At 50.8% G+C, this 15386-nt stretch overlaps 1 protein-coding gene across 3 annotated transcripts; it reads left to right on the top strand.

The window, feature by feature from the left end:
* The first annotated feature begins 2980 nt into the window (after positions 1-2980).
* Positions 2981-15324, top strand: PMM1 (phosphomannomutase 1). Of its 3 annotated transcripts, none has more exons than XM_063396027.1 (11): positions 2981-3242; positions 3341-3458; positions 4346-4422; positions 4590-4681; positions 6914-7013; positions 7816-7891; positions 10623-10738; positions 11530-11645; positions 12420-12655; positions 14113-14303; positions 14398-14540. In XM_063396027.1, exons 1-11 carry the CDS (start codon positions 3063-3065, stop codon positions 14404-14406), a joined length of 1311 nt encoding a protein of 436 aa, XP_063252097.1. In that variant the 5' UTR covers positions 2981-3062; the 3' UTR covers positions 14407-14540. The 3 variants fall into 3 exon arrangements, with proteins under 3 accessions (XP_063252097.1, XP_063252096.1, XP_063252098.1); XM_063396026.1 differs by having other exon boundaries at positions 14110-14303; XM_063396028.1 differs by lacking the exon at positions 12420-12655 and having other exon boundaries at positions 2986-3242; positions 14110-14303; positions 14398-15324.
* Positions 15325-15386: the final 62 nt, after the last annotated feature.

Here is a 15386-nt window from a genome sequence, read left to right as displayed (position 1 = left end):
CAGAAGTCATTATCTTCACTCTGGTCCCACCTGGAAGTGAGCATGAGAAATTGTACATGCAGTTTGTGCCAGGTGCTGCTACTGAAGTAGTGGTGGCAACTGCCCTTTGCTTGAACTGGCCAAAGGCAATACTCTTACTTAAGCTTGGGAATTTTTTTCTTCTGTAAGTACCACAGTATTTAAAACCATACTCCTGAGACTTGACACAGCTTGGATGAGGTGAATGAAGATGTTCTGTCAGCACAGGTTTTGTTCATCCTTGGTCATCTAAGACTGCAAGTTTGAAATGTCTATTGTCTGCTGTTGAAGAAGAGGCCCAACAGAGTTTTAACAGGGAAAAAAGTATTTTCCTGACTGCCTTGATGCTACTTTCAAAAGGAAAAAAAAAGGAAAAAAGCAGTAGAGTAAGAAGTAGACTTCATGACTGGGTTCTTCTGGAGTATCAGAGGCAATATTGGGAGGATCATGTAGCACTGCCTAAAATACCTGGCTCTGGGGAAGAAATTCATTCTGCTTGGTTCAGCCTTCTGCATGCTTATTGATGGTATCCAAATGATAAACCACACAGTTTGCTGTTTGTGTAACAGTCTGTATCAGCACAGTACAGAAGAGATTACAAGGTCACCCCTTGGTGGTTAGTTTGGCTGTGTTCTTCAGATGTGGTGCTGGTTTGCGACCAAGTACTAGTACTGGCCCCACATAAAATACCTGGAAACAGGTATTTTAATTTTTTTAATGCTTTTTAAAAATTACATTTTAAAACTAAAAGGAAAGCCTTGACCTTAATGGCAACTCTAGATGGAGTGTAAGCCAGTGCTCACAATCGCGTGCCTTCTAAACTTCCAACAAAATATCCTGGCCTTTCCTGCTGGTAACAGAGATTTTATTCCTGACAACAGCTGCTGCCTATCCAAGCAGCAATCAAGCAAATGTATCAGGAGTGGCTGGAGTGAAAATTATTAAATAACTGGAAGCACAGTGGCCCTGTTCTCAGAACTAACCCAGCTGAGGGAGCAGCCGCAGCTGTGGACAGCTGTGCAGGTTCAGCACAAGGCAGGTTTATGCTCCCAGGGAAACCAAGTTGTCCCAGGTCCTCACCAGTTGATACCAAATAGCCATAAAGGTGCTTCCTGGGAAGGGCGTTTTGACATGAAGACTCCCTAAAGCAGCTTGATAAGCTGAGAAAGCACAGCAGGTAGTTCAGGTTTCAGGAAGTTCTCCTGGGTAGCACAAACCTGATAGTACTGCAGGAGTGTGAAAATGTGAACGCTGTCCTGTATTTTAGCAGACCTCCCAATTCTGGAAAGTGCCCCGAGGTGGCACTACTGCCTTGCAGCACAAGGATGCACCTGAGCCTGGGGAGAGAAGCTCCCACTTCTAGGGTGCCCATAGAAATGTCAGTGCAAGAGACACGAGGGAGGTCTCTCCCAGACAAGAAATCTGCAGGTAGGAGCAGCCAGGAGACAAGACCATGGAGCTACAGCAAACTTGGGCTACAGCAAACCCAGTGCTGCTACCATGGGTTTTCTGACTCCACACCACTTCCACCCAGATATGGGAAGTGTCCTCCTCATACCATGCCATGGTTTATGAAAAATAAAGGTTTGCATTCCTGAAACCCTGGGAGTTCACTCTGTGTCTGACCCCACAGCTGTCCTTTGAGAGTCCTGGACATGAGCTCATTAGCTCTGTTGTGTGGAAGAACACTTCCTTGGCTTTTGGCACTCAAGCACCCAAATCCAGGAAGGCATCTCTACTCACCTGTCAGCATGCCATGATAGACACACTTCGAAGGATTCATACTCTGGAGTAAGCATCCACACATTAACTGATGTTAAATGTGCAACATACCTCAACAAATATAAATGAGCATAACCCTAAGTTCAACTCAAAACTCAGCACCCAACTGCATACAAAGTAGCTGGGTGCCATGAAACCATTCTGGGAGCTTCCATGCATCTGAGAAAAGAGTGTGCCTTTCCAGAGGTGGGAACCCATGACCAGGGTCTGATCCAGAAGGCCACAGATTCTGCATAAATATCAATGCTGGGGTGAGTAACACATGTAATACCCATCTCAGACTTCCAGATTCACTGTGTTGTGGAGACAACTCACAGAAACAGTATGGAAATAGCTGCCCTGGTGGACTGAATGAATGTCTCTACCAGAAAGTAGCTGAGGATATTTTGGTAAACCTTATCCAAGGCAATGGCACAGAGGTAGATTATTAACATTGTTTCTGTAGATACCACTGCCACTGACTGGAAGCAGGAAAATCATAAACCACGAACAAGAACAAAACAATCTGTGAAGCCACCTGAATGCTTCCTTTTGAGAGGAATCTGGTGGAAAACTGGAAAAAGAGGTTCCATGATATCCTGGAGCAAATTATCCTGAGGCAAAAAAAAGCAATCAGACTGTAAAAGAAGAACAAATCTCTCCCCAGGGGAGAGAATGCAAGCTAAATGTTGAGCAGAAAGCATTGGATGTTCCACACAGGTTGGTTTTGATTTTGGAAAATAATTCAGGAATTACTGTAAGAGACTGAGGGGGGTGGGGGGTGGGGGTGTGTAAAGGCAGGTACGGGGCCGGCTGTCAGCATCAGGCCAGCATAATACGGTGCCGTATGAATATGGTCTGACCAGATGGTCTAATTAAATCCTAAATTACTCTTGGGGTTAATGGTAGGCGAATCAAAGCAAAAGCTACTGGCCTTGTGCACAGGGTACTTTCGATTCCCCAGTGAAAACATTAACAGCATCCTATTGAAAAAGCAGGGTGAGGCACTGGCTAGGAGAGTGCGTGCTGCGTCCCGTTCACTAAGACACAGAAACCCTCAGAGGAGCTGAGCTTATCAGGTAGCTCAAGCCAGACCCACAGCCCCTCAGTTTCGGGGGGCAGTGCAGTAATAACAGCAAATGTGAAGAGAAGAGCCACACACGCACCCTTGTCCCAAAGTCCAGGCTCTAAAAGGATTTAAGGAAAGAGCCAAAGCGGGGAAGCCGTTCAGGACCCGCACTTTAGTGCATCCTTGTAAGGGCCGTGGATACGCGGGGGAGCAGATGAGGGGTGCACGGCACCGCGGCATGTCCCGCCCGTGTGATCCCGGAGGGCGGGCAACCGCCATCAGCTCCCGCGGTCCCGCCTCCCGTCCGCAGAGACCGGGCGGGATGGCGGCGGCGGCGCGGGGCCGGGTGCTCTGTCTCTTCGACGTGGACGGGACCCTGACGCCGGCTCGGCAGGTAGCGAGGCGCGAGGGCGCGGGGCTCTGGGGGGGGCGAGGCTAGCGAGGCGGAGCTCGTTCCGCCGGCTGCGGCCTCACCCGCTGCTTCCCCGCCAGAAAATCGAGCCAGAGGTGGACGCGTTCCTGCGGGAGCTGCGGAAGAGGGTGCACATCGGCGTGGTGGGAGGCTCCGACTATGCCAAGATAGCCGAGCAGCTGGGGGAAGGGGACGAAGGTGAGCGCGGCGGACGAGGTCTCCCGGGAGTCACTTGTGCCCGAAATCCAACCCCAAGGCTGCCCTTGGAGTGGCTGGCCCTGCCTAGGCGAGAGCTGCTGCTTGGCTTCCTCTCTCCTTGTGTTGAGGGCGGGCAGTGATGCTCCAGTCTACGCTGGCGGCTCCAAGCGTCAGTTTTGCACGAGCTACCTCAGAGCTCTGACAACAATGCCCTCCAGGGAATTTTCGCCTCCCTGCTGCTCCATGGTGGGTTGCTCGCGGGCTTTTCATCACGTTCCAGTGGGGGTATGGGGTAGAGTAAGGAGTGGGAGGGCAAGGAGGCAGCGCCTGCCTTATCCACCGTGTTCTTCTTCAGCATGAATGACAAGTGCCACTGGGGTCCAGGTCTTGCCTTCAGCTTCGTTAGAGGAGGAAGGCCAAGAAATTCCCGGCTGAGGCTCATTGCTGAGTCGCCAGTGCTGCGTGTCTGGGTTGCAGGGGGAGCTGGAGTTAGATAACCAGTAACCACATTACCCCAGCAGCCTGGCGAGGAGGGGTGGAGTGGGGGGGTGGGCACAGCAGAGAGCAGAGTAGCACGTATGTATTTGAAAGCCGAACATTTTTGAGCCCTTATCTTTGTCCTGCAACTGATCAGCCCATGACCTCGGTCAGGTCATTTCCCCCTGCGTGCGTCACCTCCCCAGCCGTAAGCAGAAGATAATCTCCTTGTCCACTTTGTGGAAAGCAAAGAGTGTAGGATGGCCAGGGACCCTTTGCAGAGCACAGGAGCTGTGGAAAGCACAGTACTAAGGAAACAAGATAATGGCTTGTTCAGTCCTGATCCCAGTCCTTGTTGCCCCTTTTCCCTGAGAGTAATAATGTTTCCTCTTTTTTCCCTCCCCTCTCAGTCATTGATAAGTTTGACTACGTCTTCGCAGAGAACGGCACAGTGCAATACAAGAATGGGCAGCTGGTCTCCAAGCAGGTACATCCAGCTCCCTTTGCAGCCGTGGCTCTCCTGCCCTGTGCACCGTGGGGAGCAGCACCTCCCCTACCCAGGCAGATGGGCAGCCTCTTCTCCCCAGTTGCTACCTCTTCCAGGTGGGCTTCATGGGAAGTCAGGCGTCATCACTTGCCCTTCTCTTTCTGCAGGCCATCCAGGACCACTTGGGGGAGGAGCTGCTCCAGGATCTGATCAACTTCTGTCTCAACTACATGGCGCTGCTGAAGCTGCCCAAGAAACGGTAATAGCTCAAGCCTATGTGAGTGGAAATCATGACACTGATTTCTGGAGAGCTGAGCTCCAGATCTGTCCTAAAAAGAGCTGATCTACAGAGCTTGTCTTGCTCTAGGTTTTATCTTAGCATCCAGAGGCACGGTGTAGGATCACTGTCTCCCTGAGCTGGGCACCTTGCGCAAATAACGGAGGAGTGCCTTTGTTCTGAAGAGTCTGCACTATGTTTTAGCATAATGCTTGCTCTTTTGCCCCTTGGATTTTCCTCCCTGGGAAGCAGGGTGCAGCCACCATGTGTATCTCATTTAGGACAATGGTACCAGCTTATTACTGGACAGGGCATCATGTATCATTGGTAGTATATGTTTCCAACCAGGCAAACAGTGGATCTTAAGATGGGAAGTCCAGCCCCTGAGTACACGGTTTCACACTGTTTCTAACCCAGTGTCACTGGCTGGCCCTGCTCTGCTCCCTACCCTTTGTTCCTCTCTGCTTTTCCACTTGAGATCCAGCAGCCAGAGGCTGAGCTGGGTTGGTACACCTCTGCTGAAGGAAGACCAGACCACTACCAGGACAAGAAGGAGTAATCTTCCATTGGATCAGCTCACTCTGTTAGCACAGAAAGAGAGAACCTATGGCACGAAGGTGGAAGCAGGGAGCAGGAGGGCCTCTTTCAGAGGCAGCCTGTGGTTAAACCAGCTTGGGTGCGGGGTCAAACCTCACCTCAGACAACAGTTTCAAGAACACCTGAGCCACCCAGGACTGTTGGGAGCAGTAGATCTGCCCTCCCCTTGCTGTGGCTGATTTTTTTGCTCTCCCCCTGTGTTTGTACAGTGAACCCAAGCAGGTGAGCTACTGGGTTGAAATTAATTTGGTAGAAGTTGTTAAACTGTGATCCAGATTAGTAGCTTAATATGAGTCACCATGTGGCACTACAAGGACCAGTGAGAGGGGCTAGGGTGGCTCCTTGCAACAGGACTGCTGGCTGAACAGGCCCCAGAAAGCACAGGCTGGGACCTGGAACACATAAGGCTGTTTGGTTGCCTCATTGCTATCTGGTTACCCAACAGCCTTGGTGGAGTTTCAGCTCCCAAGTAGTTCTGTGGATTTAGGCATATGGGATTTCTAGCAAAGCAAGGACTTTTACCCACGTCTCCTGAGTCCTGGCCTGGGGTGTGAGCCACCAAACCCTCGGTGGTGCAGAGATGCTGCTCTCAGGCTACAGGTAACTCACATAAATGGACACCCTGCCAATGTGTCCATTCCATGTTGTTCCTCATGTGTTAGGAGATAGGAGGGGGAGAGCTTTTCCTCTAGACTCAGAGTGGTAAGCACTTTATCACAGAGAAATAGCAGGCAGGGCTGGGAGGGACAATAAGTTCAGGGGTGTCCTAGACAGGGAAGGGGATCTCCCTCTCCAGCACAAGAATTTCAATCTATTTTTATACTAGAAGAGCTTCCATCCCCTGTTGTTTCTGTCCCACCAGTGCTGGTATAGCTCTCTGACCCCTTGATAAACAAACAGAAATAGCTGGTTTTTTACCAGAGAGAAAAGAAGGGAGCAGTTTTCTGCCAGCTCAGTGCTTTCAACCACCCCCACCGAGGAAGTGTCTGAGAAGTGACCTCAGCACAAGATGAGGGTGGCAAGCAGGAACTGGATCCTGTCTGTGCAGGCTTAGATAAGAGCTGCAGTCAAAGGTGCAGGGGTCAAAAGAGAGATACAAACACCCCAGATTTGTGTCCCTTGAGGAGGCCCTGATTGCTCCTCAGCCTGCTGCCAGACATCCACAGCAAGTTACACTGACCTGGGCCATCCAACTGCCCCAAGGTACTGCCTTCACCCAGCTCACACAGCTTTTCCTAACAGCCTCATGGAGTAGAGGTGCCACAGCCTCATCAGGCAGCTGGTCCAGGCCAGGCAATAGCTGTCTTTGCAATTATCACAACACTAGAAAACATTACCTGTCATCTCCCCTAAGCTCGTTGCTTCCAGCTTGTCCCCAAGGTACAGAGGGACTGTTTATTTCTCTTCTCTTATAGTCTTGTTTTATAAAACTTTGAGCTCCTTGGGACCTTAAACAGTTGTTGATGCCTGATCTGTGCCTGTTGTGAAGCACTCAGGAGTGGTCATGGCTTCTCTCCTCCTGCATGTTCTTGCAGAGCCTCGTTAAGCAGCCATTCTCCTGGAAAGGTTGTTTTTCTCTCCCTGCCCCAGTAACCTTGTGCCTTTGCCCACCCATAGAGGGACCTTCATTGAGTTTCGCAATGGAATGTTGAACATCTCTCCCATTGGTCGGAGCTGCACCCCAGAGGAGCGAATCGAGTTCTCAGAACTGGACAAGGTACAAGGGCCAGACCTGGGCTCACCCTCAACCCTTGGCTGGTTTTGTGTGACCACAGATCTCAGGTCTTACATGCTCCCCTGCTTCTTAAGGAGAAGGGAGGTTCAGCTTCAAGCTGTGCATATGCAACAAGGGGGAGATAGGATTGGGAGCCAGGAAACCCAAGGAACGGCACAGATGAGTGGAAGAAATTTGATTTCACTGGGGACCACCAATGTAAGGGGGTGGCCAGCAGGATTCCCTGTGCTGTGGGAAAGCCCCAGGGTATGAGGCAGCTATTTAACAGCATGTTTCCTCATTTACAGTACCCAAAGATGGCCCAGCAGCTGTCTTCTCTCTCCCATTTCCCCAGCCCTTACAGAGCTGGAACTAATGGGCTTTCCAAACTGGGAGGGCCATGGCAGGTCTGCTGGTCAGGTCTTTAGAGGATTTGGCCCATGTTCATACCATTTTCTGCCTGGGGAAACTTTCTTGGGGTTGAGGAATCAGCAGGTCTTTGCAAGACTTTTTAAGCAAAACTGGAGGCTTTGGGTTATGAACTGGGCTGTGGGAAACTGAAGCAGTTGTATTTCATTGCCAAGGAAGATCTAGGATCTGCTCCTCCCAGTGGAGTAAGCTGGTGGCCTTCTTGGACACTCAGCAGGACTGGTAGAAGCTGGCTAAATAGCATGGCACTGGGGCCTAGTGCAGGTGGGCAGGGAGCAGAGTTGCCCAGTAGACAGGTTACAGTAGATTCTAGGAGACTGTCAACATCTAATTATTCAAACCCTCTTTTCTTCCCTTTCCTCCTTATCCTCCACAGAAAGAGAGGATACGGGAGAAGTTTGTGGCAGCCTTGCAGAGGGAATTTGCTGGCAAAGGCCTGCGTTTCTCTCGAGGTGAGCAGAGAGGGCTTCCTTGGCTTTGCCTTTATCAAGTTTCCCATAAAATTCTATGAAGGAGAACAGGAATCCCAACTGTTCCCTCTGAGTGTCTGGAAATGCTGGAAAGTGCAGAAGGAGCTTTTAGTCCTGGAGAGCTGCCACAGGGTCGTGACGTTCACATCCATGACATCTGCATCCATGCAGAGTGTAAGCCATACTGCAGACTTCCCTCCCTGGGAATCGGCCAGACAGACAGGTTTCCACCCCGGGACATTATCCCTGACCTAATCTCAGTTACTGGAACCCACTGCTGCCCAATGGATCTGTTCTAGCTCAGGCATCAGCAGCAGGGTAGCCAGCAGAGCCCCAGGCATGTGCACTGTTCTCTAGGAATGAGATAGGAGCCTGATGCATGTCTCGGCTCTGGAGTTTTCTTGGGACAGTTAGCTCCAAGGGAAGCATTGTTCCTAGAGAAAGAGCTGATAAGGGGTAAGGAGATTGCAGCTCCCTGTCATAGGCCAGTAGGGCCAGTTTTTGGCTCTGACAGCCAGCTTATCAAAGGTGCAAAGCTGAAGGAGGGGCTTGAGCAATCCTAGGTGTCTGGCCAGGATAAGGAGAAAAATGAGGGTGTGTAAGTTGTGGGGATGATGCTGGAAGAGGGATGTGAGATAAGAGGGTTCCATGTGGCAGCCAGCCAAAGGGCTAGGGGGTGGTGAGGCTGAAGCAGTGGGTGCCACCCTGGGCTCTCTGATCCTCCAAGAGCTTTTCTCTGAGAGCCTTTACTTGGCTTCAGCATCCTGCCAAGGGCATCCTGTGCTGCCCACAGCACTGGCACACACCGTTTGTCAAAGCAGAGAAAGACCAGGTGTCCACTGCTGTGTCTCACAACCCTCAGGGACGAGGTGTGAGAGCTGGACTCTTTGGGCTTTGAAAGGCTCCCATGAAGAGCCCAGGCCTGTTGTATAAAAACATGAAGGGGAGCTGTGGGCCCCCCTTTCCTCCACAAAGAAAATGTGGGGTGTCTCAGGTCAGGCATCTGAAAAAAGAGCATACAGAAACATAGCTCTTCTGCCAGGCTAGCTCCATGTGCCTTTTCCCTGGCTGTGGAGGATGCAAAGCCCAGAGGTGGTAGGAGGTCTCCCTGCAGCCCCCCAGTCCCCTGCTTTACCTAGGGGAGTAACAGTGCTGGCTGATTCACACAACCTTTTCTCCTTTCGAGTTCTTACCTGCTCCAGCTGGCATCAGGACCCCCTTCCTGCTGCCCAGCTCTGTTTAGACAGCTGGAATGCAGTGAAAGGCAGTGTTTTTTACAGGTAGATGGCTTTGGATGCAAAACAAGAGGATGTCATGAAGTTTAGCTCCTGGTCTGATGCTGGATGCTGCTGCAAGCCTGGGGTCATCCTCATCCCTGAGCTCGTAGGGCACTTACTCCCATCCTTATCAGAGTGTCCTGTCCAGTTTCTCTGCTCCAAGGTGGACATATAGGCTCCATCCCCATCTTCTCAGGTTCCAAGGAGGCTTGGTTCAGGATCCCCAAACCAACAGGGACTCTCCAAACAGCCAGGAAGGGGAGGTGCATGGCATCAGGACTTGCATGTTTGAGCAACTTGAGGTATGGGTGCCTCTCCTGCAGGAACTGACTCTGTGATTATCTGTCTACTCACCCTCTTCCTTAGAGAGGTAGGATTATCATTTAAGAAGGAGAGTGTGAAACTCCAGGATTTCTGGTGGATACTCCAGTAGATAGCCTGGAGAAGACAAGCTGACTGGCAGGAGGTCACACATACCAGCTTAAATTCCTGTACCTCTGGCTCTGAGTGAGATCTAAACATACATGTGCCTTAAGCTGCAGGCATTATTTTGGGGAGAGTATGTCTCCTGTCTTAGTGCTGGAACAAGGGTCTCTCTGCACAGGGTCTCTGTGGACACAGTGGGGCAACTTGAGAGGATGGGAAAGGTGCTGCCTCTGAGCACCCCCAAAAGGCAGCAAAGTGCTAGGGTAAACTGTGCCTGGTCTAAGAGCAAGGGCTGGGAAGTTTGTTAACCTTTGGTGGCTGTGTGTGTCCATGTCCATGTACATGTCCTCTGTGAAAGCTCTCTTGCCACTGTATGTTGGTCACATGTGACTTGGTGCCTCTCCAGATGTTGGCAATCCTCACTAAACTTGTGACAAGAGATGACAGGTCAGGGTTGTGCCTTGGTTATGTCAGCAGGTTCATGGTACTTCCATGGCAAGGTCCTTGGTTCTTGATCAGTGTGCAGAGACTGTGTGCAGGAGACCCCAGTCACTGCACAGTTAAGGAGCATCAGAAGAATGGTTTTAGAAGGGTCAGTGATGTCTAGCAGGAGCCTAGGAGAGTTTGGTGCCAGTCTCCAAGGTCATTGTCCTCTGCTGGGACACAGAATGGGCTGGTGCTATCTGCAAGGCATGACCCAAAATCTCTGCCCAAAAGATGCCTCTCTTGGGAAGAACCCTCTGGTTCCTGCTTGCCTGCAGGGAAGCTGTGCTAATGTAACCCCAGCCATGCTAATGTCACTGCAGCCTGTTGTCATAGGAACAGCCTCTGCCACTATCTAGCCATGTGCAGAAGAACACCACGGCAGAGATGGTATTTGTGGCTGCTCTTTGGGGTGAGGGTTCCCCCCAGACATCCAGCCCCCTCCCATTCTCCTGCCCATCCCAGCATGGGGGGACACCCTGCCAGCTCCCAGCCATGTTGCCTGATGCCCTCCCTTTTCCTGGCAGGTGGCATGATCAGTTTTGATGTCTTCCCAGAGGGCTGGGACAAGCGCTACTGCCTCAATGTGCTCGATGACGAGAGATTTGACACCATCCACTTCTTTGGGAATGAGACGACCCCTGTGAGTATGTTCCACCTCCCCCACACATGGCTGCTTTATCTTCTGCTGCTCCATCATGGGTCCTATGGGTCCCTGTAGTCCCACTGATACAAACACAGACCTTTAGTGGTGTGAGGGGGGAGGATGCTGCCCTGTGCTGTGGATTTGCAATGTTCTTGTGATGGCTCTGCTGGCTTGTGGGGAAGTTGCCTTGGATTCACTGTGCTGGGAAGCAGGTCCACCTCAGCATTGCTTTCTTTTCCCCAGCACCCTCAAGAGGGCAGCAGCCAATCCTGTGGCCTGCATGACCCAGAACACAAGCCCCCCAGCACTTAGGAGAGGCCTCCTCGACAGCAGGAACAGCTTCACCTCACCTTTAGAGTGGTGGAGGATGATGTTTCCTTACTGCTGTAGATCAGCTTGGTCATCCACTCAGCTCTTCCCAGATGCTGGCAACCTCTGCTCCCCAGACGTGCCCATCCCACCTTCTACTAGCTATTCCACAGGCAGGGCAGGGGTTAACCCAGGCTCCTGGACAAGCTTTTGTGATCTGGGACCTTCCCTATCTTTTCTATTCTCCTCCCCTGGCACTGAAGAGGGAGGCAAGAGAGGGAGGGAGCAGAGCTTCCAGACCAGCCTCTTCTGTGGCCGTGGGCCAGCAAAGCCCTGCCTGCCCCTGCCCACCATGTCCCTCCCTGCTCAGCCGCTGGCTCCCAGCCCAGCTCCTCACAAGACAGAGCAAAATGTGGATTCATGGATGAGGTTCTGGCAAGACCCTGCTAATGCTGTCCTTATTTTCTATTCCTCTGCAGGGAGGGAATGATTATGAAATCTATGATGATCCCCGCACTGTAGGACACAGTGTCCAGTCTCCCCAGGACACAGTCCAGCGATGCCGCAAAATCTTCTTTCCAGAAAGAGCAAATGAGTACTGACTGCCCAGTCCCTGCAGCCCTGCCCCAGTCCCACCCTCTCCCCCCACCAGGAAAAGCACCTTTATTTGAGGAATCTGCTCAGGGTAGACCAAAAAACACTTGACAGAGCTGTCAGGATGTAACATGTGAGTGTGGGTGGGTGGCAGGAAGGGTCCTTGGCTGAACAGCCCCTCAGTGCTCCCTGTGTGTGACTGGGGGTAATGGCACCAGTCCCTTCTCACCTCTAGGGAAAACATCTCTCTTGACAGTTCAGCTGTGGTGGGCGGTAATGCAGATGCTTTTATGGTTGGAAAGCATTTGGAAGGGTCAAAGAGTGAGTGAGTGTCTGTCCTGTACTCCCTCTTCTCTCCTTTTCCCCTTGGTTTCTCTTAACACTTGTGCATGAGGGAACATGTGGCTCACCTTCCTCTCCCCCTTGCACCTTGGCCAGAGAGGCTGGGGCTGCTGAGGCTCGAGACATTCAGCAGAGTTGCTCTGAGGCAGGAGGCCAGGAAAGCAATTTGCTCCAAGCCTGTGGTAAGAAGGAGTAGCTGAGATGCCAGCTTGTTGCACCATTGTGCTTTCTAATGGAGATGTCACCATGTCCTTCCCCTCAATGCCACAGTGTGCCAGTCCCTCCCTGCAGATGACCTGGGAACAATAGCTTTAACATGACTGGGCTGCTGCTCTGATCTTTGCTCAGGTGCATGAAGAAACTAATGCTTCTCTTTAGCTTACAAAAAACACCTAGGATTTATTTGCTATATTATTCTCTATTTTCAAATCAGAAATTGCCTGGCACAACTGGAGGATCCTGGCATTTCATGCTGTGGAACAGTTTGGGGTAGAAGGCTTTCCAGTGGTCTTCCCACTCCTGTGTCCATTTGGCATCACAGAAACACAGAATTGTTAGAGTTGGAAGGGACTTTTGTTTTTCCCCGGAGCCGGGACTTCTGGAAATCATCTAGTCCAACCCTCCTGCTAAGGCAGGGTCACCCTGAGCAGGTGACAGGAATGTGTCCAGGTGGGTTTTGAATGTTTCCAGAAAGGGAGACTCCCCAGTCTCCCCCTGGGCAGCCTGTTCCAGTGTTCTGCCACCCTCAGCATAAAGAAGTTCTTTATCATCTTGAAGTGGAACGTCATGTGTTTTAGTTTATGGCCATTGCTCATCATCCTGTCAGTGGGCACCACCAAAGAGAACCTGGCACCATCCTCTTGCCATCTGCCTTTGAGATATTTAAATGCATTAATGAGATCCTCTCTTCTCAAGGTTATTGTTTCCCTGAGAATCTCCTTGGGGTTGCTGGCCCCAAGGTAATAAGGTTTTTCCCCATGGTTGCTGTTCCCTGAGGGTTTCCTCTGGGTTGCTGTTCCCAGAGGTAATAAGGTTTTCAGTCTTCTCTTTGCCCTAAGTGTTACACACCAGAGGTAGAGACAACAAGTTGAGTCTGCCGGTGCACATTTCCAAGGTTGTTTATTCTTCATTATCTTAGTCCTTTTTCAACTCTGCCAGGCCTCCCTGGCAGGGTACCTTATCTTAGTTCTTTCTCAGCTCTGCAAGGCATCTCCGCAGAGCAGGACACGCGGCAGACTGGGCGGATCAGAGAGCCACGCACCTTAAGTACAGTACCCTTGACCCAACCACTGTCCGAGACGTATTTTTTATTTACAAAATTTTACCAATACCTACTACCTTTACTAACATGTCAGTTCTACTCTAAGCCAATCTCTAAAACCCAACTCAGCACAAGATGGGGTACGAGAGCAAGAACTAGGAGGACAGGGGCCACTCCCCAATTCCTCCATCTTGCCTCTTCAGCCCCATATACTAAGAATCCTAATTTCTATATTTATATTCTATAATAAACCATCCACTACTTATTTTAAATTCTTAGGATTTGTGATTCTTCCTGCATGTGAGTGTTCACTCCCATGGACAGCAGTCAGAGTCAGTGTCCTCCTGGGATCTGTGTGGGTCTAACTGACCCCCCTGTACAGATCCCAGACCCCCCTGTCCGGTCTCCAAACCCTCCAGGGTGGCCAGAGGGATGTTCTAGACTCTGACACTCTCTGTCTTCACTTCTCTAGACTAAACAGGCCCAGCTCCCACAGTCTCTCCTCATAAGAAAAATGTGTGCTTATAAAACCTTACCCAGGGCATTCATAACAGACCAAGTCCCCTTCCCTCTCCAGTGCTCAGCTTTCCACCCTGCTGCCAAAGACCTTTTCAGCGGAGTCCAACCAGCCATACCTGGTTCATAGAGCTACTGGAGGTACCTGCTCAGCAGTGGCCTCCAAGCTTGCTCTTCCCCCCATCTCATCCCACACACTCGGTTTACAAGCTCACCTGTAGGGATACAGGATGTCTAGTGCTATTGTCATATGTCCTGTTCCTCTCCCTGGATCTTTGTGGGTCACAAACCCACATCTCTCCTTCAGCCTTTGATCTTTTCCCTCATGTTGTCTTTTTATTGCCAGCAGTTGCATTGTGGTGTGTGCCCACAATGATGACACGTCACAAACTTGGTGCTCAAAAGGATCCCCTACAGGGAGATGTCATCTTCGTAGTTCCCCAGGGTACACAGATCTCATGTCTGTGGACCTGGAGAATGTTGGAGGTTTCTGCAAACTCTCCCCCAGTGTACTCCAGGAGTCTTACCCCATCCCTGCTGGTATGACACTGCCCCGTCTCTTGGTCCCGTTTTCTCTCCCCTTTTTCTCCTGTTCTTAGTTTCCTCATTGTGACTCTCCATTTTCCATTGGCAGCTGGACTGAAGAGAGAAGTTTTTCAGCTGGCTACTGCCACCCACGCAAGGCACCACCATTCTCCTCAGGCGAGAGACACTGGTGATTTTAGACCCAGGGCAGGGCTCCCACACTGCCATGGGCAGAGTTCCTGGTGGCCCTTGGCACTGCTGCTTGGCCACAGGAGCAGGGATACTGCATGACCAATGCTGGTGGGGGGCTGTCTCCTCCACCTGACTGCATCTCCTAACTACAACACATCAGATCTTGGATGCAGCATATTTGCATGAGCACAGCAATCTGCCTAGCATCCAGAAATCCCCAACAAATCCATCAATTCCTCCTTCTACCCAGGGAAGATTTCTGTGTGGGAGAAGAGGAACTGTTGGAGAAGCTTGTATGCAGGATACCCTTTTCACAGGTCATGGGTTTTGGCCCTCCACTGCAATCTTCGTGGAGGAATTGTGTTTTGTGATTCCTTCCTCTCTGTTTCAGTGTGGTTCAGGTTATATGTGAGTCTTGGAGAGCTTATTTTTCCTGTAAACTCTGTTCATAGCCAGCAGGACCTCTAGTGAGCTTAGTGATGAGTGAAGAGCCGGGTCTGGCCCTGTGGGCACTGTGGTGGCCTTGGGGGCTGAGGTGACTTGCACCTTTGAAGGAAAAGGCATTTCATGTCTGTCCCTGAGATGCCTTTGCCATGATGCTCCTCTCATGGTAGGTGCCCACAGCATAAGTGAGGTTATGCCCTATGGATGTGAGCAAGCAGATGTGGCAGGCGCCACACCGAGGACTGTCTTGCTGTATGGATCCATATCAGTGTGAGATGGGCAGCTCCTGTCTGGCTGATGACAACTGTTAAATGAGAAATATATTTAAATACATAGATATGTATATTTTAAAAAATTAAAATCATTCCTATTAAAGTCACAACAGGCAGCAGTTGGAAGCAGTGTATGCTTTGTGATGGGCTGTGTGGGTTGAAAGGCAGCCAGACAACAGACAAGACACAC

Source organism: Prinia subflava, chromosome 4 (genome assembly GCF_021018805.1).
Source record: "Prinia subflava isolate CZ2003 ecotype Zambia chromosome 4, Cam_Psub_1.2, whole genome shotgun sequence".
NCBI lineage: Eukaryota > Metazoa > Chordata > Aves > Passeriformes > Cisticolidae > Prinia > Prinia subflava.
Note: the sequence above shows the minus strand (reverse complement) of the source record. Positions and strands in the feature narration are given on the sequence as shown.